The following is a 24,534-nucleotide window of genomic DNA, read 5'->3' on the forward strand; positions in this document are numbered from 1 at the left end:
CCGACTGGAATAAAAAAAAAATCTTTAAAGCCTATCTCTAAAGATTGTCCCGGGACAGGTCACTTCAGAGGCTATAAATAAAGAAAAAGCTGAATCTCTAAACATGGCTTTACACTAGTTTGGAAATGTTCCACTGAGTATCGTACTGCTTCAAAATATCTTGGCACCACGTTGTTTTGGCTGGAGGTAGTATTAAATTCCTCTCTTCAAGAAGAATTAAATCTTAAACAACAATAGAAGCAGTAACCTCCACAGTGTCATAACAAACATAACGAAACCCAGAAACAGCTTCATCTTTAATTCCTTTTCCCTGGCAGGAAAAATACATAAAAATGGCACAGCACAGCAGGGAAGCTCTTTCGGCTATTGAATCTTAAGTTATGAGCACATGGCCAAAGTATTTCAGACTCAGTAACTATATTTAAAAAAAATATTTTAGAGTGTCTAACACAATAGCTCTTGATACCCACAATGGACACATTTCTGCAAAATTACTGTTAGCAACAACGTGGGCTTGCTTTTCCACACGCCATGTTTGAAGACAGATCAGCAGAAACTGTGCTGCAAAAGGATTTTTTCACTGTTGAAACATTTTTTTTAAAACGAACCCGTCAATATTGTTTTAGTTTAAAGTTAAAAGTGTGCTTTTAATGCCTACATTATTTTGATCATTGAAGTTAGAAAAGAAGCTTCTAGCCCCATTTGTAAAGCATGATAATTATTTTTTAAATGATAATATCGTCAAAGGCTATTTTAAGAGATGCAAAGCAAGCAGGAAAAGAAAGTCATGCCAAACAACTGCTGAATCATTGATCTACTTGTAGATATTGTATTTAATTTTTCAGGCTATTTGAATGTCCCTAACTGAATTTAGGGTACAACATTTAAATGAACATTGAGAGTTGTTTTCAAACTCCTACAAAACACATACAAATTTGTATTACTGTTTAAAGTTTGCAGGTTTTCAAATATCTATACATATTTGTTATAGATAAAAATATAAACATATTTAGCTTCAATGAGCACTGAGTTGACTTCCCTGTTAATGTCTGAGTTATCCTTTCATTCAGCCTTCATCAGTGCTATAAATGGGTAGACTACCCTAAAGAGTATCTGCACAATACTGAAATGACAGATGTATAGTAATTAACAAGAACCAGCTGATTACACTGGTAGTTGTAGTAAAAACAATATTTCCTACACACGACCCACGCTGCTTCGTTTAGGTAGTCCAATGACACAGATCATCAGCTTCTTCGTTATTGCATTGCTTGGTGTGTCGAGACGTTAATTACGAGGTGATAACGAGGCAAGAACGAACATCAACACACAGAGTTAGGGACTGTAATGCACAAGAAATTTTCATGCCACTGATGTTGTTGCTAATTAAGCAGCAAGATAACCCACTTCACGGCAAGCAAATTAAAGTGACGCATTTGGTATGTTATGCTGTTTTTTTCTTCATGAAAGTCAAAGCTAGAAAGCCCTCAAGAATAACATTTTCACTCTTGTAAATATGCACAGTAGGCTTTTCAGAATCAGCATAGCCCTGCTAGAGAGAGGTATAATCAGTTGATTGAGTTTTCATCTCTCCTTCTAATTCTGTTAAAGGCGTGGGTGGCATTTATAGATGGGACTACCTACAGTACAGTTACCCGCTCCGATTAACAGCTGCACTGAAGAATCAGAGCAAAAAGTATTTTAAAGCACACGACCTCAAGATACAGTATGTTTATGAAGCCGCAACACTTAAACTTTACACTATTTACAGTGAGAAGCTGTACTTCAGGGACACCTTGGTGTGTTGTTTACATTTATTCTTCTAATGCTATTGAAACACCCATTCCTTCTAAACTCATAATAAACTACAAAACAGAATAAACAAGGCAAACTACTGTGTTGCCCGTCACTGTGATCTGCAATAATAATAACAACCACCACCACAACAACAACAATAATAATAATGAGTGGAAAATATTTACATTGTATTTCATAATATTTCAATATTATATTAGTAATATTTTAATGATATTTTTATATTGCATTACAAATGCCACATGATTTGCCACAATACAAAAAAAACAACACAGATCACTGCGGGGCGGAGTGACTGAAATGGACTGAAACAGTCTGCTGTCGCACCGGCCACGCTGTTGTCTGATCACGCATGCCGGCTCTGGCTCAGTCCTGCTGTCTCACGGAGCGGCGGTGGGGCAGTGCGGCGGTGCGGGAGCGGTGCGCCCAGGCGGCGACCCCCGCCGGACCGCGGACCGTCCCCTCCAGCCAGCGCTCCCGACCGCACGACCGTTATCCTGCATCCCTCGCACCAACTTTTCTCCCACTTCTCTCTCTCTTTCTCTCCCAACTCCCAAGTTTTATCCGTGTACTCCGCGTATCCCGGCTTCAAAACACGCGTGAAAATGTCCCAGCTTGAGCTCTCTCTAACCACGCAGTCACCGCTATTCGCCAAATACGTCTTGCTACCAATCACCCGACAAAACTTTTTTTTGGGGGGGTAGTCGTCGTTGTCGTAGCTGAGGTTCCCCAGAAAACAGACGGCGAAACACCCGTCTCACATCCGGACTTCAGAGTTTATATATATATACTGTATATTAAGTTAAGAAGCAAGCAAACGCCACCTTTACTTTTTTTTCCGACCCAAAGATTTCAAAATGTAACGTACAGCTCAGAGCAGATATTTATTCTTCGCCTTTGGGAAAGAATATTAATAATAAGAGCCAGGGTGTCCCGTTATCTCGCGAATATTGCTTGAATGGTACAGTATGTACCGTTATCTTCCCCCAAACCCAAAGCTGCAATAAAGACAGCTTTTATCACTGCACACTTGCGTTTCTCTTCAGCTTTACAGCAGAATAGGTAGCTAATTGTAACAACAATAAAACAATAAGCAGCCCACGTTGAGTTCATCTGATTTTAAAAAAAAAGCTCTATAGCTGGGTCTTTCTAGCTGTTCTTGTACCAATTTCGTGTAGCTGCGGATAATGGAAACGCACACCCCACAGAGAAAGGACGGTAAAGTTCAGAGGGGAAAAGAAGAAAATAACGTTACAGCTCAATACATGAAACAGCCCATTTCTGCATAGACTCACAGTGTGCAGAGAAGAGGATCGCAAATCCTGCCAGCCTTGCTTTCGCCATCTTGTTGAGTTGCTCAATGGATTATCTGCCCGTACATGCGCAAAATAGAGGGGGTAGCTTTCAGATGATAGGGAGGACCACTGGAGAGAGGGAGGGGAGAGTCTGTTGTCGAGAGTTTCCATAGCTACACGCATCGTTTTTAAGGACAGCCTTTCCCAAAAATTTACTTTTTTTCCCTTCCCAAACAGGATTAGTGGTTTTTACCGTTACAGTTCTTGATTTTCGTCTTATAGTTGTGCTGTAAATTATTTAGACGACATTTCTCACGAACTGGCTGATGAAAGGTTTTTTTAGGGGGCTTACAGGACATTTTTTTAAAGTCAAGTATTAACCTCTTCCTGCGTGAATATTTTTCTCGCCCGCAGTTATGTTTCAAAGGTCTAAAAAAGTGTCAGGCTCTTTACATTTATATAAATGCCTAGCAGATCTCACTAACCTGGTTCAAAGCTTAATCTTCATAATCTTCATATTATGGACCACAAAGTGTACATCAAGCTTATTTTATTGTTTCGATCAATTCTTATTGGACAGCACCTCAGAAATGTAAGGTGTGTGATCTTTTCCCAATTATAATTCTTCTTCAATAAACTACTTTAATCAATAGTTTTCAATTATTTGTTTTGAAGTTTAATTTCTGCTGAAACAATGACAGTAGACAGATAAGCACATTACCCAAAGATATATAATCACTTCTAATTATATCAAGGTAGTATAATTTTTAGTACTCTTACTGTCATAATATAGAAGATAGAAACTGTATACAGTATATGAGATTCATTTCACCCCCAGAGTTAAATGGTGTCGGCCTTAAACTGCAACCAGCAATAGACTCAGGCACACTGTGCCTAAGCAATAATTTGACTTGTCTTCAAATAATGCCAGACTGGAAAAAGATCCATATTCCAGGGATGATGTGATGAGCAATATCTTTCAATATCTATTCTGTCCCATTGTATTTTTGAAAGGCTCTTTGAATCTCACATGGATTTAATCTCCACACAGCCACTAGCACAATAAAATGATAAAATTCTGTATGCATAACACATTCTTTATATAATCTTGTACAAGATGTGTTTTAAAAACCTGCAGGATCTAGAGTCCTTGTGTTTTATGGATCTGTCAGTGAAAAAGCAGCATCACCTATGTATCTTTCCTCTTCAGTGTCCTACGTTTGTTCAGCTTGCTGTAAATATACTTCTTGTGTCGGATTCAGCACTTTTAGTCATTTTGAGTGTTTATCTGTGTCAATGTTCCAGCAGAAGATAAAAAAAGGAGAAAGTAAAAAGAAAAAAAGAAAATTCTATGTTTGAATGTCACACCTTTAATCAAAACTATTGATCAAAGCTTGTAGAAGAAGAAAGGTTTTACATGGGAATAGATCACACACCCAACATGTTTTAGATGCTGACCAATGAGAACTGATCAAAACAATAAAATATGCAAATGATGACGCACATGCTCTAGTCAATAATTGAAGAACAAAACAATATTTTAACCAGATTAGTGAGATCTAACACAAATGTACAGTACAACAGTATATCATGTTCATAGACCATTAAAACCAAGCTGCAGTGAAGACATCAAGAGTTCTTGGGCAGGAACTTGGTGAGAAATGTAGTCTCTCTCATTACAGTAAAACTTAAATGTCTGTCTTGTGCTGCGATAATTTAATTTTCTTATATTATGTTCTGGGTTATTTTGCCCCGCAACACAGATTTTACCATCTCTTTAGCTACCTGTTAAAAAATCTAAACTGCTTCCATACAACGTCCTAATGACAGATGTGTTAAGAATACTAAGAAAAAAGAATTTCTTGCTCTTAAAAAATTAATTAAGCATGTCCACCAAAGTATGTTGTCTGTACCAGCTTTTTATTTCTGTGATTGGGATCTGGAGTCTTTTTCAATATTTCTTCTTTTAACTTCAGCTTATTAACATATATTCTGCAAGGAATAAGGTACTGTAGATATCAATTTCATTATTGGACTGATTGTTCAGAGCTGTCACTGATCTATTACTTGATTCAATTTTGGAGGAAATCCAGCACTGAGAAGAATAGCTGCTCAATCTTGCTCTAATGGCAGTTTATAGAAATGACTTATGTTGGCATACTCTGGGGATATTTCACTTAAGACTGTGATGTAAAATATTTTAGTATGGTAGGTTTTGCCATCAGTCTCACTCCGGTTTTGCTTCCAGCATTCATGATTGGTTTGGCAGGGGCCTGCTGTTTTCTTAAGCTGGTACTTTGAATTATTGCCTGCATTGCATTTCATTATTTTCTTGCAATACAGATTCTGTTTGTTTTGTAACTTTTGCTTTGACCACTGAGCTCACTAGTTTTCACAATATTATGTTCAGTATACAGTATACAGGTTTTTTTTAACATTTTGCCTTTGAAATATTTTCCGGAATGGCACACCTGTGACTTCAAACAAGACCTATACTTCATTTCAGGAAGTGCTATTTTACTCATTTAAAAAATAGCTCTGTTAAATCCAGATCATGAAATGTTTTGATTAGACTTTGATGATATGGTCCAGTGATAGAGAAATAAAACTAAAAATGTAAATATACTATGACTTATTAAAATAGACATGAGTGAGTGATAACATGTTATTAGTTGAATTAAATAGGTACGTATGCAGTCTTCAGTTCTTATAAACTGTAGAAAGGGTTTTTGCCAGAGCAAGTGAAAACAGTTTTTTGTTGCATGCTGGGAAAAGTATGCTTGCATAAACAAACACACTTTCCTTGTGGGAAACAAATTCAAAAAGCCTCAGAATGAAAGGTGTAGTGGCTTCTTCAGAGCTCGCACCATGGGAAGGCTAACAACTGCAGATCTTAATCTGTCGACACAGCACAGGGCTGAGGACACAGTGTCCCGAGAAATGCTCCAACTTTCTCAGGCACAGGAAAACCTCTCTGTGACACAAGTTATCTGCACAGACACGGTGGGTGGCATCTGAGTGAGAGGGGCATCTGTTGGCCTGAGGCAAGGATCGACAGAGAAATTCAAAAACATTGAAGGGAGAGTGGCAGTGGGGAGAATGAGGATGGTGTCAGCAGGGGAGAAGCAGAGGGAGCGGAGTCACAAAGAAAACTCACATGAGAAACAAAACTGCAAAGGACTGGGTAATTAAGTGCTCGTGAAGTGAACCTAAATGCCATTTATCATTAGGAACAAAATCCAAGAAGAAGAAGGGGCTGCCTTAGTGTGTGACTTAACTGGAATCACGAAACTTTCTGCTAACAGAATGGCAATGAATACAGCATGAGTGGATACGCAGCGTTCAGAAGATGAGGCAGCTGAAAAAGGTGAAGACGATGGCACTGCTCAACAAAATAGCATCAAAGGACAAGGAACTAACCCAGATCAGTAGTTTCAGCGCTGAGCCTGCTGGAAGCCTGTGTCTGCTGATTTCGGGTCCAGCTGACCTCTTACTCACTGATAACTAGCACCTTTAATATATCTGCTTCTCCTGCAGAGGGTCGGCTGGTCATGTCTGAGATAGTGTGCTGGCAGAGTCCAAAACCAAGTTTACAATTTCAGGAAAGCAGACAATGAAGAAATGAGATATGATAAAATAGATATTGAGATCCAGAGAAAGGATGCCCACAGTTTAAATACTGTATATTCTGCTTCAAGCATAAAGAAGGAACAAAATGAACTTAATGCACTGGTAAAAAGGATTTTTAAAAAGGTCAAGAGAGAAATAGAAAAAAATATTGTAATGGAGGCTGAAATAAAATCAGAAAAAGTTTTCAATATTACAGAGGCAAAAGCAAAATAAAGAATGAGGTGTCTCTGAGCTAAAAATGAGAAACCGTAAAAACAATAAGGAGGAAATGGTTTATATATATTAAGGTGTTTATTGAGGTGTTTACTAAGGAAGAAAATGCCAACATGCCACAGACTGCAGGAATCTAAATCAAAATCTGTCTATTAAATAATATTAGTATGGAAGAAAGTCACTCACTAGAAACCTTTGTAAAAGTAAATCATTAGAGCCTCCACAGCAGGTAGCAGTTCACAGTTGTACTTACTTAATGAAAGTATAAAGGAAGCAATGATATTCATAGACTGTTAATCAAACTTTTCCAACAGTTGCTCAAGACACACACTGATTGGAATTGTTAATGTTGCATCCAGCCATCCAAAGAGTGACAAAACCAAATCAAGTAATTAAAGATCAATTAGTTTTACTTCTATTGTTGTAAAATTTTGAACATGTTAATTCAAAGTAAACTAGAAAATTACTTTTTTGGATAGTCAGTGTCTAGGGTTACTCAGCTAGTCAGAGTTTTCTGAGTAAGCCATACCATAATTGATAAAAACACATCATACAATACAGTATATTTACATATTCAAAGGATTATTATAATGTTTCCCATAAAAGAATAATTCTCATGTTGCAGGTGGTAGGTATTCAAAGGTTATAAAATTCAGGTCTGAAAATTAATTATTTTAGTTTCAAAGTTTGTTATTTGAAGGTCTGTTGAAATCAAAATCTACATTTCGTATACATACTGTATAAAGCACAGAACATTTTTGCATTTCTTCATTTCGTTAAATTTCGTTGACTAAACATCTTTATACAGTAGAGCAAATTGTTAACTATCTTTTGGGATAATCATTGGGATCATTGTCATGTTCATTTACTCCGTGGACTTGAGTCAAAGTGGCAGGAAAAGAAGGGTTGGATGAGACGTTGACTCTCAGGACATTGTCACTGTCCGTGTGGGTGGCTATGGTGGGTGGACGCCTAAGGGACAGATGTGGCATATTTCCTTGAAAACTGTGGAGTCTTAGCTTGAGATCACATTGACTAATATTCCTCTGTGTAGGCCAGGGAACTCCAGTTTCACACGTGTTTTTTCAGATTTTATTCTCATGTAGCAAACACATACTGTAGCAACCCACACTAAAGCTGACCACCTGAGAGTCACGAAAATGTCACTGCAAACACTATTAATTAGGACTGGCAATGCTCGTGTTGCCTTCAGCTTGCTGTCCTCGCTCATATTTTCTTCATTTCATACTGTTTTCAACCAAAAAAACAAGAATTAAAGGTTGACTTTAAAATGAAGTTTCCAGAACAGCTCCACTCAAAACAAGAATAAACTCACTGATTGTTGCCTACAGCCTAAATTGTTATCATGGCCATCAGTTCCTATATCTAATGGTACATGAGAAATGTACTGCAAGTTAGACATGCTCCTTTTACAGCATTGTTTCAAGCACTAGCAGGGGGAAGAGGAACAGTTGACTTTCATGGTTGAATACAACAGTTTTTGAGGGTTTTGCCTTGAAGGGCATTTGAATTTTTTAGCAGTTTCTCTGAGTGTTCATTTAAAAGGAAGCAACACTGCTTTGTTCTGAATCACTTTTTCTCAACTGAAAGCAGGAAAAAGGTCAAGTTACAAATATCCCCAACAGCTTGGACTCTGGGAAAGGGCTGTATTCACAGTTTACAATGGCGTGTTCCAAAGAAGGCAGATGAAGTTCATTTCATTAAAACAGTAGTTCCCTTTTTAATTTTATTTACATTATACAGTACAGGACTCAGCCTGGGTCTTTCCACATAATCTTTCTCATACTCCTAGGTTGTGTCTTCCGTGAGCCTGCGTAAGCAAAATGTAGTTAATAATATAATAATAACATTACTTTATTAACCCTTTACAATTTCTTGCATTAGGAATTATCTTTTCGCATACCCCAGCTTGCTCTCTATGAGACACACAGACACACAGATAGGGAGAGAGCCTGGGGTCAGAGCGCAGGGTCTGCCATAGTACAGCGCCCCTGGAGCAGTTGGGGTTAAGGGCCTTGCTCAGGAGCCCAATGGAGTAGGATTCCCCTGCCGGCTGCGGGATTTGAACCGGCAACCTTTCAGCCACATGCGCAGATCCTTAGCCACAGAGCCACCGCTCCGCCCTAAAAAAACAGATAAATAAGAAAACTAACATCCGTTTGCCTGTAGTATTAATAACTAGTCATTTGCAAAGCATTATAGAGAATATCAGTTATAGAAAGCAAATATGTAACCGACATGATTAACACAGGACATATTAAAGTTCATTTCTAGGTTATATAAACTTCCCATTTTAATATCTGTTTAACCCATGGGCATTTTGGTTATTGTTAGTTGAACCTGTCTAGTTTGGGGTGTTATGCAGGATATAAATCAGGTCTGACAATTGTGGAGGTCACAATCAGAAATCCTTCGGAACAGATCCTGGATGAGTACAATGGGAAACTAAATTAGAACAACAAAATATTTTGACTTCTGCGTCTCCCGATGGCAGACACATCCCATGGGATTTTGTGACGACAGCACCACACTGTGAAGTTAACAGGGAAGAACTGCCTTTATCTTCCTCCTGGCAAACGTACATATGGTTCCCAAATGTACAGTAAGTCAAACAGATACAAACATTCCTTTATTCCACTATCCATTAAAGCTGTCAATGCAAATGGCAAGGATAAACTCAATTTTTGACCTTTACAATCCACTTGTGTGCAATATGTTTTGTAATGTGTTATAAATGATATATGTTGTTATGTGATACAGTATATATGTGAAATAGAGTGATGTGCAATGCTTTTTTTTTTTGGTGTGTGTGTGTGCATTATATTTAAATGTACAGAAGTGCTGTGTGTCCACAAACTAATTCCCTCAAGGGACAATAAATCTTATCTTATCTTATATCTGAGAGCTTTAAATGCAGTTAATCAGTATCCCCTAGAAATGTATAGCTTCTTTCTTGAAAGCAAGAACATATCGGCTTCTGTCAAAGTGTGAAACCAGTCTGACATCCACAAAGTATTTACAGTACATAATTCTTACATTGATAACTCCTGCAACACCACCAGGTAACACCTGACACCACAAGAAGCTTGTGTACAGTCTCCTTAGCCAGCTGGTCCTAAAGCTTGCTGCCATGAGTCCCATTGACACCTGCTAACCTCAGGACAGCACTGCTTAAACACCACAAAACAAATCAAACTAATGGCAGCACAATTCAAACAACACTACCCCATTCACTGGAACACACACACCAACACAAAACAAACAGCCATGCTACCCGACCCTAAGATAATGGATCTAATTCCAGAATTCCACTCTTGCCAGAATCGGAACAGCTTCTAATCCTACTTAGGATGTGGGATGGAAACTCAATAGAGTTGGCAACCCAGTATGTGCTCTCCTGGCACAGCCTGAGGAACAGAGAGTGAATATCTCAAATAATGTTGTATTTTTGTAATGTCTACAATTGTTCAGATTGTTATAGGCAAATTGTTCAAACAATTAAGTGCAAAGCTTCGGCAAAACTGCAATTCATTTGTAATGCCAATAAAACCCTTTAAATTTGATGTTAAATTTAAAGAGTTAAAGTTAGTATATAGTATATAGTATTATAGTTAGTATAAGTTATATAGTATATCTATACATGTATTTACTATTAATTAACCAATAAGCCTTCAGCTAACAAAATGTTGAAACCCAGTATGGGTTAAGAATGAGTGATTAGCAGGTTGCCCAACATAATCCTCTTGCCTCTAATAATATCTCATGTGTTAATTATCTCATGTTATTTTTTTCTTCTCCAGTTATCTTGGATGAGGTGACATTGAAACATACGTCTCTTAAAGTGAGATGTGGAGTTATTTGGAGCCCTATTTTTTTATATCTGCCCCAGACAGTCTCTGTGCCATTCGGTAGATCTCTAAAATAATACCGAACACCGAGTTTGTGAGTCATCACTCACGTTGATCCTGACACCAACCCAATAACCTTGAAACCTTGACCCTTAAACCTTGAGTCTTCACCTGCCTGGTACTTCAAGAGCCGTCTAGAAAGGATCGTGTCTAATGTCCTTTTTCTTGGTCCCATGATACATTCACATTCTGGTTCACTTTACTCTAGGGCAAGCGTCTCTGGGAGAAATGTAACCTAAATCCCATTAAAGAAGCCTCAATCATTTACCTATTAGTGCACCACTGGGCTGTCAGTGCTTGGGTTCAATTATTCCAGGAGCTCTGAGAAATGGATCTGAGAACTTCTCAGAGGACAGCAATTTTCTTTTTCTTTGGAAGCATAAAAGAGCTTTATGTTCCTCAGAAAATCAATTTTAGACTAAACCTGAAAGAAGCAGCACTGAAATACAAAAATGCCACTGGAGGAAGTGAAGTATTCCCTCCTTCGCATTTTACAGACGTTGTGAAGATTACATTTCTATGCTGTGCTGCAGGAAAATACATTTGAGACTTTGTGATGGTCTGCGAAACCATACATTTTTGAAGATGATAATTTGAAAAAAAAAATAATTAAATTGTTATGGATTTCTGTTCTGTCTTTACTGACAGGATATTTGTGGTATGAATCATATACCGCAAACAATAGGTTGAGTGATTTGTTTCTCCAGCAGAAGAATGAATATATTTTAATATTAGTCTTTCTTTACACCAGCAACTCTTTATACAATACATATTTAGCTCTGGTCTTTCATATTAAATACATATACAGTACTGAAGTAGGTTATATACTTGTTGTATTTTCTTGGGTTGTAATAGTCTCATATTTCACTCATTGGGTATTTATTCTTTATTAAGCAAGTGAAATTATTCTGTTCTCAAACTGAAATAAGCTTCACACGAAGAGAAAAAATCCTTTGTGAAAGACTCAGCTATTTCATATACTGTAATATTTATAAATCAATGATACAAATGTCAGAATAGCTAAGGTCATCAAAACTTTGAATGGCTCCAAAGTCTCATAATGAACAATTCCCCAAGGTGCATTCGCCACAGCCATGTAAAATGACTTATCTCATATGACCAAGAAAAAAACAAATAAAATGTAATAGAAACATTGAAAGGAGTACAGAAACTCTCAGGACACTTGCAATTTTTAGATTTCAGCATTATATATGGAGAAGCCTTCAATAATTACTAAGATTGAAGCTTAATTTCCAAGATTAATATTTACCAAACCCCCCCCCTTTCATTTCTTCAAATAAGTTTGGATACTCAGTCTGGAACTGATAATATTTCAATAAAATAAATTCACTTTCGAATTAGTCCTGAAAGAGCTCTGTTCCACTGACTTTCCCTGACACCTCCCCCATCTCTATGCTGCAATGAACTGTAAGTCTCTGTGAACCTTCCTTGAAAACAGGGCTGAGGAGAGAGTCCGCAGGGTTCCTACCTCCTGGCATGTAAGAAGAACAAAAGAAGAAACACAGCATGAAAGCTGTATCCTAATGATATCAATTTCTTACCGTCTCCGCACACCTTTACTCCACTCCGCTCTCTAAAACTGTAAAAGGTAAAGAAGGCTCTGGTGAATGAAAATTTCAATGAATCATCTTATATTAGCCTTGCGTATTACGTCATCAATTTTTATTCGCTGTCTGCCTGCACCGGAAAGACAATGTACATTAACTATGACATCACATTAAGAAATTCAAATTTAACTCCTGTTTATCGAATGTCTGTTACTTTTTGAAGAGAGCATGCTTTTTTTTTCAACTTAAGGGATAGGCTGGGATTAGAAATGTAGCAAAAAAAATACATTTGGCCATGTTGAGATATCCTACATGCTTACCAAAGTAAACGTCTGAAGTATTGTCCATGTTCACAGCACGTTGGGTCAGGTTTTAAAAACAAAAGAGCATCAGGAGGAATGTGCTGTATTCCTTTTATTGCTCCACATTTTTCTTATTGCAGTGCCCACATACTGTACTAGAGCTGCTGGTACTGTCTGTAAACAGAACAAGCCCATCAGATATCAGCACTGATCCACTTAGAACTTTCCCTAAATATTTGCACTATAGACCTAGTGTGTACCAAACTGTACCTTCCTGAACTCAGACTTTCTCAGCAAGCTCATGACCCACATTTAAGGCTTATTGTTATGAGAAATGAAATGGAAACATTTAAGCTATACACCAGTGCTATTACTGTCTCATTAAATATTTGCACCACTTTTAATGTGACTCATTGAATGGTCACTGGTATCCACTAAAATGAGATGGACAGCTCATATTTTAATTTTACAGTAGCTTCTTTCTGTTTGCTTATTAGACAAATGCAGATCATAACCCTTTTAACAAGATTAAACCTAATTTGATTGATGATGATGTGCTTTTGACTTTTGTCCACGTTGTGTGAAAGTGAGCAGCCAGCTCTTTAATAAAGCATAATGACATAGCTGGCCTAATTATACTGATATATATTTCACTGAAAAACTCAGAGCCCACAAAGATGTCATGAAGAGTCCTACATCACATTGAGGCTTCCAGAATTGATGTGGATTATCATTCATAAATGAATCGTAATCTACACACCGACTACCACAGTGATGCCAGACTTTTTTAATTGGCAGACAGGCAACACTTATCTAATTTATTAACACTTATCTAATCCATTTTACTCTGTTGTTTTCTGTCTTCCTGCTGTCCCTAAAAGACCCTCATTCACAGGCAATTGTAACTTCAAGGCTGTGAGCTGGCTATCCACTGTAGGATATGTCCCTTCTTTTAACTGGTTTTTCTTGTTCATCAGTGCAGCATGATTCATGACCATGGATATTGAATTGATTGTATTACTTTGATTTTAGCTTATTAGAAAGGTTAAGGATTTCAAAGTGATTTTCTGTCTTACTTTTTTAATCTTTTCCCGTAGCACTTATTTTTTTTCCTTAAAAAAAAAAACATGGATTATGTATCTTCCTTTAATAGAACAAGAAAAATTAGGATAGTTCTCGAAATATTGGGTGTGCAAGTGGTTCAGATTGAAAAGGCAAAAGGTGTGAACAATTTGTTTACCAAACTCCAAAAATATTGTGTGAGTTAACAGCCTTCTCCCCACCAAGAAAAAAGATATTAGAAATAGTTAAATAATTTGAAAAATTACATTCAAATATTCTAAAGCCTGCCTGTTTTTTGATTAGCTGTGAATAGTCTTCAAGAAAACTGTATTTCTATATAACTACAGCAACCTGGCATCCTATCAGAACAGATTTACCTAGCGAATGTGAAAGAAAACACTCCATAATGCCTCAAGTTTGCTCCGAGGTCTTCACATGCCAGAAATAATTTGATCATTTTACCCTTCCACGACGTAAGCTCCATTTGTGGGACTTTGCAGCTTGATATGTTCTCTTCTGCTGCCGGGTATGTGGAGAAAGAGTTTAAATGCAACAGAACCGAAAAGAAAATCACTGGTGAGGCACCGTGGAGGCACTGCATCAGATTAGAGTCTTTATTCCCAAAAGCAGTCGTTCTGCTGTGAGAACTGGTGTAATCCTCACTCATCCCTGGACTAGGAAGTAGGCACAAAAGAGAGGAATTGAATGTGGAATTGAATTGATGTTCCCTATCAAGGAAGGTTGCATGTTCAAGTTACAAGTGAAGGATGAACAATAGATAAAACTTTTTTTTTTCTATTAGGCTTTTGATTGGCTATCTTCATACCTTTTCTTGTCAGGATTGATATATGATTATATATAGATTTCCTATAAATTTATAACCTACAACTGTACGTACAGACTCCTTCCTTGCGTCACTCAGCTGCTTGTGTGTTGATTGTTTGGTCTCACTGTGTGATCCATTCATGTTTTTTTTTTCTGGATGATACAAAGAAGATGTTAAAGCCACATGTGAAGGAACGTATTTGCAACTGAAAAGCTATTTTAAACTTATGATCATCGCACCATAGTTCAATATCACTTTTACTGCAAAAAATCAGCTCATGAAAACTGCAAAAACAACTTTTCCTCATAATTAGAAATCAACAGGTGTTAGAAACCTGCTCATGACCTTGACAGACTTCTGTTCTTTAAGTGATACAGCTGATGAATAAGGTGATGTATAAGCTGATCGATAAGGTGTGTGGGCACGAGTTATAGCACCTAATCTGAAAAGGAGCCCATGTGAAACCTCGGTGGATCGCTTTGGATAACTTTGGGTTTTCACTCACTTGACTTTTTTTTTCCCCCAAAGAAAACCAAAAATTTTTGTTTATTTGTTTGTTTTTCCCCGATCAGAAGAAAGGAAAAAGTTCAGCCTGAAACCCGGAGTGCGGTGCAGATGGAATCGCCTGCCCGCTACTCCGCATTCCCAATGAAGTAAAGAAACCTGACAGCGCTCTCGGATGAGAAAGAGGGATTGGTGTGAGAGGTGGCACTGTAGCTCCTACCTATTACCTTGGTGAGCACTGCAGGGACAGGAGTAGAAGTGTGCAGCTCAACGGTATTAAAAATGAATAGCGGGAGAGTGTAAGTAAGCATCTTATAGCTGGCTTCATGAAAGATTAAGCAAAAGGTGCAGTGATAAAGCCATCGCTCAGGCTGGGTGAAGGCCTGCTGTAAGAGTTAGCAGCTCCTTAATGCTGTCTGGTGGACGATCCACAGCGTCAATAAGCTCCTCTGGTTTATATGCCTAAATTAAGAGGGCTTAGGAAGAGCTAAGGCAATTGGAATCAAGGGATGTGCTGCTGCTTACTGTACACACTGACTTTGTGTAGCAGGACAGCCGCCACTGGCCACTCCAGGGGCCGAAGCAGAGCTCTTCAGAAGGGCTGGAGGCACTAAACCTTTTATACCTTTCTTTAAGAGCTCTTAGGGCGAAGGAGGATTGGAGCTGGATTTTGTTCTTTCAATTAATTAAACTTAAGAGGAATCATCTCCTGTAGGAAATGGCGAGGCCGCGTCGCCCACGTCGGAGTTCGGTCCGTAGATTCTGCTAGATTCCGTAGGTTCCGGAGTTCGGTCCGTAGATTCCGCTAAACACGGATGTAGCAAGCCTTGTTGGCGAGCGGACATCCCAAAGCCGACAACCTCTGTTGAAGTTTCGGTCCCGTGCCAGAAAAAAAAAAAAAACCTTCATTTTATGTTTACTTATATGTCACCATCACATCACACTGTGTATTGAAATAACAAAGCACATGTGCGTTCGATTTGAAATAGAACAAAAAGCCAAAAACTAGGGCTGTTTGGAAACTATTTGTCAAGGGGAAGAAATTCTGCTCATAGTTTTTGTGGTTTAAAAATCTGTACTTTTATTTTCCTTAAAGACCAAAGACTTGGGAGGTTTCAGGTTTCAATTGGAAACAGGGTTTAGTTTAATCACTTACATACTGTACTTTGAATTACATAATAACTAATGGGTTTGGGACAGTTCTCATTAACCAAAGGGTTTGTACTTTACGATTAATTGCGCCCTGCCTAGAAAAAAGCTGAAAATGACTGGATAAATGCCAAATGGATTATCAACCGTATATTAGCCCAACTCGCAAGTACTGTACATCACACATACATCAGGGCTCTCCAACCCAGGTCTTGGAGAGCCCCTTTACAACTTCTGAACACTGTAACTGTTACTTATTGATGAATTAAACAGGTAACCAGTTTAAGCTGAGAGAATTCCAGTTCATGAGTTCTGAAGGCCACACAGAGTTTTTGGTTGCAAATTAATTCAGCACAATGAAGTGGTTCCAAGTATTTAGAAATTGTTCAATCAATGATGATCTGTAACATCTGCTGGATCAGGACTCTCCAGGAGCAGGAGTGGAGACCCCTGTTCTACAAACTTGGACATGTTGTTTATTTTTTGCCTGTCTATTATCCTCTACGTGTGGCTTAGACATATCATCAGCTCTTGACATCTCAGAAATGCCTAGCAGCCCTGTGTCCATGGGGAAAGCAGAGCTATATCACCTCTTCCGCTGCTTGTAAATGGAAAAAAGGATGGCATCTCCATTGTTATCATGGTAACCAGCCAGATCAGTCATTGAAGCAGATGGTGTGCCCCAGGTATGCAGAACGTTATAGCTCCTTTCCTTTCCACACAGTGATTCTCTTCAATTCATGAACTGTACCATCTAAGACACATAATTCTCAGAATTCTGCAGTAAAGCTGGTAGGCAGATGGTGAACATGAAGTCCGTAAGGGATTTCTTATATGAAACAGAGCTTTAGTAATTTCCCTAGTCTGTGCAGAGATAAGGGAAGCTATTTGTGTTGTGAGGAGATTACAATGCCTTGCTTTTCCTAAATTGTCACTTGAGGATCCCCAGTTAAAGGGTGTGGATGTTGAAGCTGGTGAAACTAATTGCAGTCATTATGTACATAATAATCTGTTTATAATATTGACCTATAAACAAAACTGTCTCATTTTTAAAAAGATGCATCCGGTTATGGTTAACACTTCCTGAGAAAAAGAAGTAATATGAATACATGTGGAATATCTTGAACACACACACTGTTTTCAAGCAGATTCAGTCTGAAATTATTAGGAAATCATGTACTTTGATTTGTACTTTTTGTACATGTACTTTTTTGTACTTTATGTACAAGAATGCATAAGGATTAGTGACATTTGAAATAATGTTATCAACAAAACTCATCACTCTTTACTCAGCACAGTCCACACTGTCATGTAAATCTAGTATGAACAGTCTTGAATTTTTCAACCAGTAATGACTAGCCAAAACTAGATTGTAAATCCAACTGTAAACTGGATCAATGTTCATAGAAGCTAAAATACTGTTAATTGTTTAATAGAAGGTAGTTTAGAATAATCTGTATAATAATAATCAGAGAGACAATTTCTTCTAGTTTGAGAAAGCAGGGAGTATAGTGAAGTAAGAAGTAAGTATTTCTTGATTTACCTATAGTATATTCTGTCAAATATGTATGCGTGTGGCAGTTTTTTTCTTCATTTGGTTTTAGACAAGGAAAGGAAATCCTTCAGTTAATGGCTTTAATGACAGGAAAATTCTCAGTGCTTGTTTTTGCTGCTGATCGTGATTTCTGATGCTTAGCCAACCAACTGTTAGTAGCACACTACCTCGCCCACACATTTGCTTGTATGTTGAGCATCAGTGAAATCAGATTAGTGTTACCCAGACTTCATCTGCTTGGTTATTTAGCTTTTTATGCTTAGGTACTGAATGGTTTTCGTTTAGTGATGTAACTTTAGTGGGGTTTTTTTCCCTTATACTCCTATGTAATATTTACATGTTTTTACTCCTTACATTACATTAGGAAATTTTAGAAATGGCTATACGGAGAGGTTCTTTGTTGAGTTGGTGGGGAGTGAATTTCTATCTTTTTTTATCTGCAATCATAAATACGTATACTACAAGACATACTCATTCAGGTTAGCATGTGTGTTAAGGGTATGAGCTGAATTGGATTATTGGTATCAATATTGTTGTGGGCAAAGGGAGATTTTAGCAAATTTAGCTCATTTGCACTTCCTGGGTTTTCCCTGCCTAAGCAGTTTTTTTTATTCTGAAAGTTCAGTATTTACAAAGCTGCCTTGCCCTAAAGATCCAAATAATGTAAGAAATGGTACAACCTGTTAACTCGGGTTAAACACAGTCACTGTTTAATCATTATGTCAGCCATATTAGAACTTGATTATGCCAGGCTTTAAAGGATGAATAATAGGACAAAATAGGTTTCTTGACAGGATAAATAAACACAGAGAGGAAATGAACAGACAACACAGAATTAAGCTGTGAGAGAATTTCATCTTCAAATTGTACTGTACTTGAAGCTGATTCTGACAAGGTAATCTGAGCACTGAAAGGTTACCAGCTTCTCAGCCTTATTATTTAAGGGATCCTTTTGTCTTACGTATTTGAAAATTCTGTTTTCTTATAGTTTGGAATCCTCAGGTTAAAAACGTCTCTCCTGAGTTAATCATAAATTGTTAGAATTGGGGAATGTGGTTCCTATTCCTTTGACATAATCCATTTGGAAATGGAGATTCAATTCTGGTCAGGATCTATTTTAATTCTTAGGACTGGGCTCTCTCTTTGTCTTGTAAAGTGCTTAGCATCTGTGCCTTCTGTGTCTATGGAGGGTGGGGCTTTCATTATTGACTGACCTGTAGATATCTGTTCATAATGTGACTATGATATGTTGCGTGTTGTACAGTTGTGTCATTTATTGTTAATAAATACAGTATTTGTTTGTCCCGTCTATGTTTGCCACCTGTAATTACATGAAGAATAAGCATGCTGTGTGACACATAGTAATCCCTGATTCAAGGGGTTGATATTTCATTTAATATTTTGCTCTTGCAGAGCAAGCTGGTGAATTTGCTTATTTAATCACCTTATTTTTATAATATCTTCCCCAAAAGTTATTCCCAGCATTTATTTTCATTCCACTATAGCTCTCATCCATTCACAGCAGTGATTAGACGAGAACCTGTTAATATTCTTATATATGCAGATCATATGTACAGTATATAGATGAAACTGCCAATATGGTCATATAATTTATGAGGCACATCTAATCCCTGTTTCTCAGTGTAGAGAAGACTGACAGAGCTCCCCTGTCTTGGCGGAAACTAGGTCTTTAAGGAGCTCAAGTTCTCAGATCTTTGGGGCAGATCAGGTCTTGGTGCAGTCCAATCTTGCTTGCAGTGAGCTATAGGCTGAGAAGACCTCATTAATTACATGATCTTGTCAAACATGTTTTTTTTTCCAGCCTTGCCCCAGGACCTGTCTCAATATACAGTATACTGTATCTCTTTTCATTCCATGGGAAAATATGAATAATGAAAAGTAATCTGGCTGATGTACTAAAAGCAACATCTGTGATAGAACATTTCTGAGTTGTGTTTTCTGCATATTGTTCTCGGATTCTTTTGTGTTCTGCCCAGAAACAAGAAGTAGACCATTCCCTACTCAGTGGCAGAACATCACGTTGGAAAACATCCTTATTCACTGGATTGCTGATGTTGAACTGAATTATTAAATATTTTTCTGCCTCGCTAGAGAGAGTATCATATAAGTATCACTAAAAGCTTCCAGGAAAGACCTTATGTATGACAAAGATAACTGAATCATAAATTCTTAAATCACACGCTCAATGGAAAGGATTTACCGTCTTCCATCAGGAAAGCTTTTTGCCTTTTTGAAGGCTGTTTAAATCTAAATGTATATTTTAACATTAATGTGTCATTCAAGGGTCAGTGGCAAAGACTGCATTTTCTTGAGTGACCAGAAGTCTTTATTTTTACAGTCATTTAGGCAGAAGAGAGGGTTTCATAGTCGGTGAGGTTTACATGATTTTAGCACCCGGCTAAAGAATACCACTCAATTCCTCCATGTTGTGATGAAAATGGAGCACAATACATTGAGTTAAGCGGAAGTCCTTCTTCCACTCCAGCGGAGGCGACTGAAAAGTCAGCCTGGAAGAAGGACTGACTCTCCATGGCAGTTGGATTCAAAGCAGCAGATAATGCTCAGCAGTTTTGCAGTCAAAAGCAAAATGTCTCAACGTGGTCAACATAAAGCAGATTGGCGATCTCCAATATCTCTAGGTACTGTAGAACTAATTTAACATTGGCAGAGCAAGATGTCCTGTGACCTTCACTTTACACATCTGACAGGAAAGACACTTATGTCTAATAACAGCACAGAGGCTGAGCAACCATGGGAAGAAATAACAGTGGTAAGGCATACTGAAGTGAGGCTCAAACGCAGTGTAAATGCATTAAGAAAGCAAGAATTGAACAAGCACTGAAGTCAGCATTTATGATGTGAGATGTGAAAAAGAATGTGGTACCTCAGCAGTATTGACGAAAAAATTTCAATCGCACAGCCAAAAGAGAAGAATCTGTTTTTCTGTGTTTGTGGTACAGAACACTTCAGATGTGCTTGTTTCAAATAGTGTAGGAGTGGGGAGATATTGACTACAGCATAAGCTTGTCATTGTGCTTTTTTTTTCTTTGTTGACAAAATGTATTTTAAGAAAAACTGAGGTGAATTATTTTAGTCGTCTTCAGGCTAACTCAGTGTCATACGCTATAAAGAGGGGAGAGAAGATGGGACAGCTGAGATTCCTTGTCCACTATGGGCTGTGATTTTTCTGCTGAGGTTGTGCTCTTTCTTGATGAGTGAGCTACAGAATGTACCAGAAAAAAAAAGAAGAAAAAAGCATTATTAACCTTTAAAACAAATTGTAGTGCTCACCCCAATGTGACCATGCCTTGCTTGAAAGCACAAGGAATACCTTTTTAAAGAACATTTTTTGGCTCCAGTTATTCCATTAAACAAAATTGAAAAGGCTTGTTTTGTTTACCTCCCAGTTCCTCCCATCTACAAAAATATTTTGAAAGAAACCCCAGAGGAACTGTGATTCTATTGCATCATATGTTAAGTAAAGTTAATTAGAAAACCATCCAGTCCTGTGAATTTCACACTGAGATCACATGGGCTAAGATGATCAATGAAACAGAAATAACTAAATACCAAGTCACATTGCTAGTCAGCAAATGAAAGTGAATTGTAGATGTACAGAAGTGTTTGTTATTTTGTAAATATCCCAGATATTTATCCCAGATTGTTGCATTTGCCTGTTTTATCTGTTGTTTGATGAATATTATCTATCTTGTCCTTGAAGGGGACTTAAGGTTGTATTGCAAAGGCAGACATGGACCGCAGACAAGCAGTTTCATGTGCAGTTATGCTGCCCCACCTAGTGGCACAATCTGCAACAGCACAGGCTGAGAAATGTTTGTGCCTTTCAATCATGATAGTTCAGGGACCTCAAGGAACACTGCCAATGATGGATATTTAAGTTCAAAATATTCTCACTTATTCATTTGATATGATATGGCTTATCATAAGCACCACTATTCCATACTGAGAACATTGTCATCAGTTTTGCTCTTGTCCCCTAGAAACTATTTGTCCCTATTTGTCACCCAATATACAATCCTTACTCTATAAATTGAAAGTAAATTGTACCGAGTTACATAGTACTTCCTGTTCTGACACTACAATTGTATAGTATTAAGTCCACGTACAAAGACCAGAAAAATATTTTATTTTCATCTTTAGGAAATCTTGCTTTTCAATTGTCAATTTGGCATTGAAGCACAAACTCCTCTTAAATCTCCTTATAATGTAGTAGCCCCCCTTCTGGGCCATATGATGTGAAACCAATGAAGCGAAGGCACCCAGACGAGCAGGTTTTCACAGGGTGTGCTTTCGAAGAGATTGCCACTGGTGTGGTGAGAACAGAATGGAAAGCAGGGAGCAGCTGGAGAGACCTTTATGAGTATCCGGTGTAGGAGAGACAGACAGGAGTTGCCCACGTTCCTCCTTGGCCCATTTAACACATTTAACTACCTATCAGTGATCTGTCCGAAAGTAACAGATTGTTCTGGCTCAATATCATGCCTGGTAGGACAGGGGAAACAGCCTGACTTGTTGTGGATTCCGTCACTGTTTTTCCCATCCGTTTGGCTTAACTAGCGGACAGCGGCAACCAAAATATTTCACGCTTCAGAGACTGGTAACAAAAATTGGCAATGACTTTCTTTTATCGGCATGCAGCAGGGGTTCGAGTCCTGGGTTCATCTCCGAGGTGACACACTGCTGCTGTCACCCTGTGGAAGGAACTTCACCCAGACCGCTCCAGTAAACCCATATAAATACTGTAAGCACAACTGTAGGTCGCTTTGGGTAAATGTGTCATACCATTAAATTATCATCTTTACTGAGAATTGGGTAATAAAGGAATGTACTCTAAGTACTTACAGTACTGTTGAATAAGCTTCTCTGGGTACAGAACGTATTTAATTACATTTTTCCTATATTTACAGCTTAATTTGGGCAGGTGCAAGAAGCTTTATAATGGATTTTAAAAAACATACACAAGCAACAATCATAATTCTGATTACAGTATCTTGAGCTAAATGCATATAATTTATGGCTCAATGCAGCAAATGAATCATGGCAGGATAATCATGGCAACTGTTTATCATTTCTCGTCATTTGTTATCAGTTTGCTCCTCTAATCTCCATGGCATTTAATGATTTCATTTACATTTTCATTTTATGCATGGATGTTAGACAAATAACACCAACACTCCATATATATACACAGTACATTTGATAAATTATGTGTTTCAATAAAGCTCCAAAATGTTTGCAGCCTGTCGAGCAAAATTTGCTTTAGATTTTCTGAATGTAATACGGGTTGAAAAAAGCTTTTTTTGATATATAACTGTTAGTTTTTCTTGCCAATATATTTCTTGCTCATGGGTGGAGAGGTTACGAGGGCATGTTTTGCGCATACTGTACAGCAGCTTTGGAATTTCATCTTTGCCTTATTTGTGCTGCTAAAATAAAAATAAAAAACTGGAAGACTCTCTATGGTCATTAAAAATCCAGGTCGTTTCCCGAAAAGAGTAGGAGTGTTACCCTGGCGTTCTGGCCAAATTTCCCCCTAGCCTTTGCCAGTCATGGCCTCCTAATAACCCCTATCTCTGAACTGGCTTCCTCACTCTGCTCTCCTCCCCACTGAGAGCTGGTGTGTGGGGAGAGCAAAGGCACACTCTGGCTGCTGTCACATCATCTAAATGGGAGTCCTGCAAACTGGTGGTGGTGGAGGGGGCCCCCAGTACCGGTAAAGCACTGCATGGAGTGTCCAGAAAAGCACTAAATTAATTTAAGAATAAAAAATAAAACAAATGTAAGGATTATTTGTCAAGTATTTGTAGCCTGATAAATATTGTAAATACTATAAATGATCCAACATGTACTGGATGTCTTTCTTCAGGATAAATTTATCATTTTGCTAAGTTTATTTATGATTTTTACTCTTAATGATTACTCAGATTCCTTTCTTTTTGCCTTGTGTATTTCCATTTACTGTATGTGGAAGGACATTGACATTATTATTATGATGCAAAGGAACAAGTAATAGGCTTATTCCATGCTGAAAAGAGGCCGCGGAGCCTTCTATTATTCTGATAATTTCATTAACTATGATGCATCTCGTACAGACTTCAACTGTGGTTCTGTGGCCTAAAAGTACTGTAGCTATCTTACTTCCAGGCTGTGCTATTCTCAGGGCATGGTGTGTATTTGGAAGAGAAAGACTCTGGAGCTCTTCACTTTGTTATACACTGGATCTCCCCAGTTGTTAGCTGCAGTACGTGCCTGTGAGTCTATAGTATTTCCTGGACAAGCTGTATGTGGTCTCATTCCATGTGATTCTGGGATACTGTATGACGCAAAGCATGTCTGAGAGTAATGTACGTGTGCACACAGCCCTCTCCCCTCTTAAACTGGTGTGCAATGTACTGAGTCATGCTGCAGATTAATTGGCTGTTCCAAATTAGTATTAAAAGGACTGGGTAATTAAAAAACAGTCTGTGAATCAGACCTTTTGGTTTATCAGTATTTTTTTGGATTAACTTCATGTTAATCTACTTCTCATCTACTTAATAAACCAAATCCTACTTTTTAATAGTTTGTAATATATGTATAGTATCCATGGGGAAGTCTGTACACATTTAGCCTTTGTATGATTAAATAGTTTAAGCTCTTTGTAT

The 24,534-nt window shown here is 37.9% G+C and overlaps 1 protein-coding gene and 1 long non-coding RNA gene across 3 annotated transcripts in view; both read right to left on the reverse strand.

Moving 5' to 3' along the window:
• The window catches only part of jam3b (junctional adhesion molecule 3b), a 49,997-nt gene extending 46,735 nt beyond the window's left edge, over positions 1-3,262 (reverse strand). Inside the window, exon 1 of the mRNA XM_088619262.1 lies at positions 3,111-3,262. Coding sequence (XP_088475388.1) covers positions 3,111-3,159 — 49 coding nt within the window. The 5' untranslated portion in view covers positions 3,160-3,262. The remainder of the gene's footprint in view (positions 1-3,110) is intronic.
• LOC148641048 (uncharacterized) overlaps positions 1-24,534 on the reverse strand; it is a 637,701-nt gene that overhangs the window by 56,516 nt on the left and 556,651 nt on the right. The gene's annotated exons all lie outside the window — the stretch shown is intronic.

This window comes from Lepisosteus platostomus, chromosome 25 (genome assembly GCF_059453375.1).
Source record: "Lepisosteus platostomus isolate fLepPlt1 chromosome 25, fLepPlt1.hap1, whole genome shotgun sequence".
Classification (NCBI taxonomy): domain Eukaryota; kingdom Metazoa; phylum Chordata; class Actinopteri; order Semionotiformes; family Lepisosteidae; genus Lepisosteus; species Lepisosteus platostomus.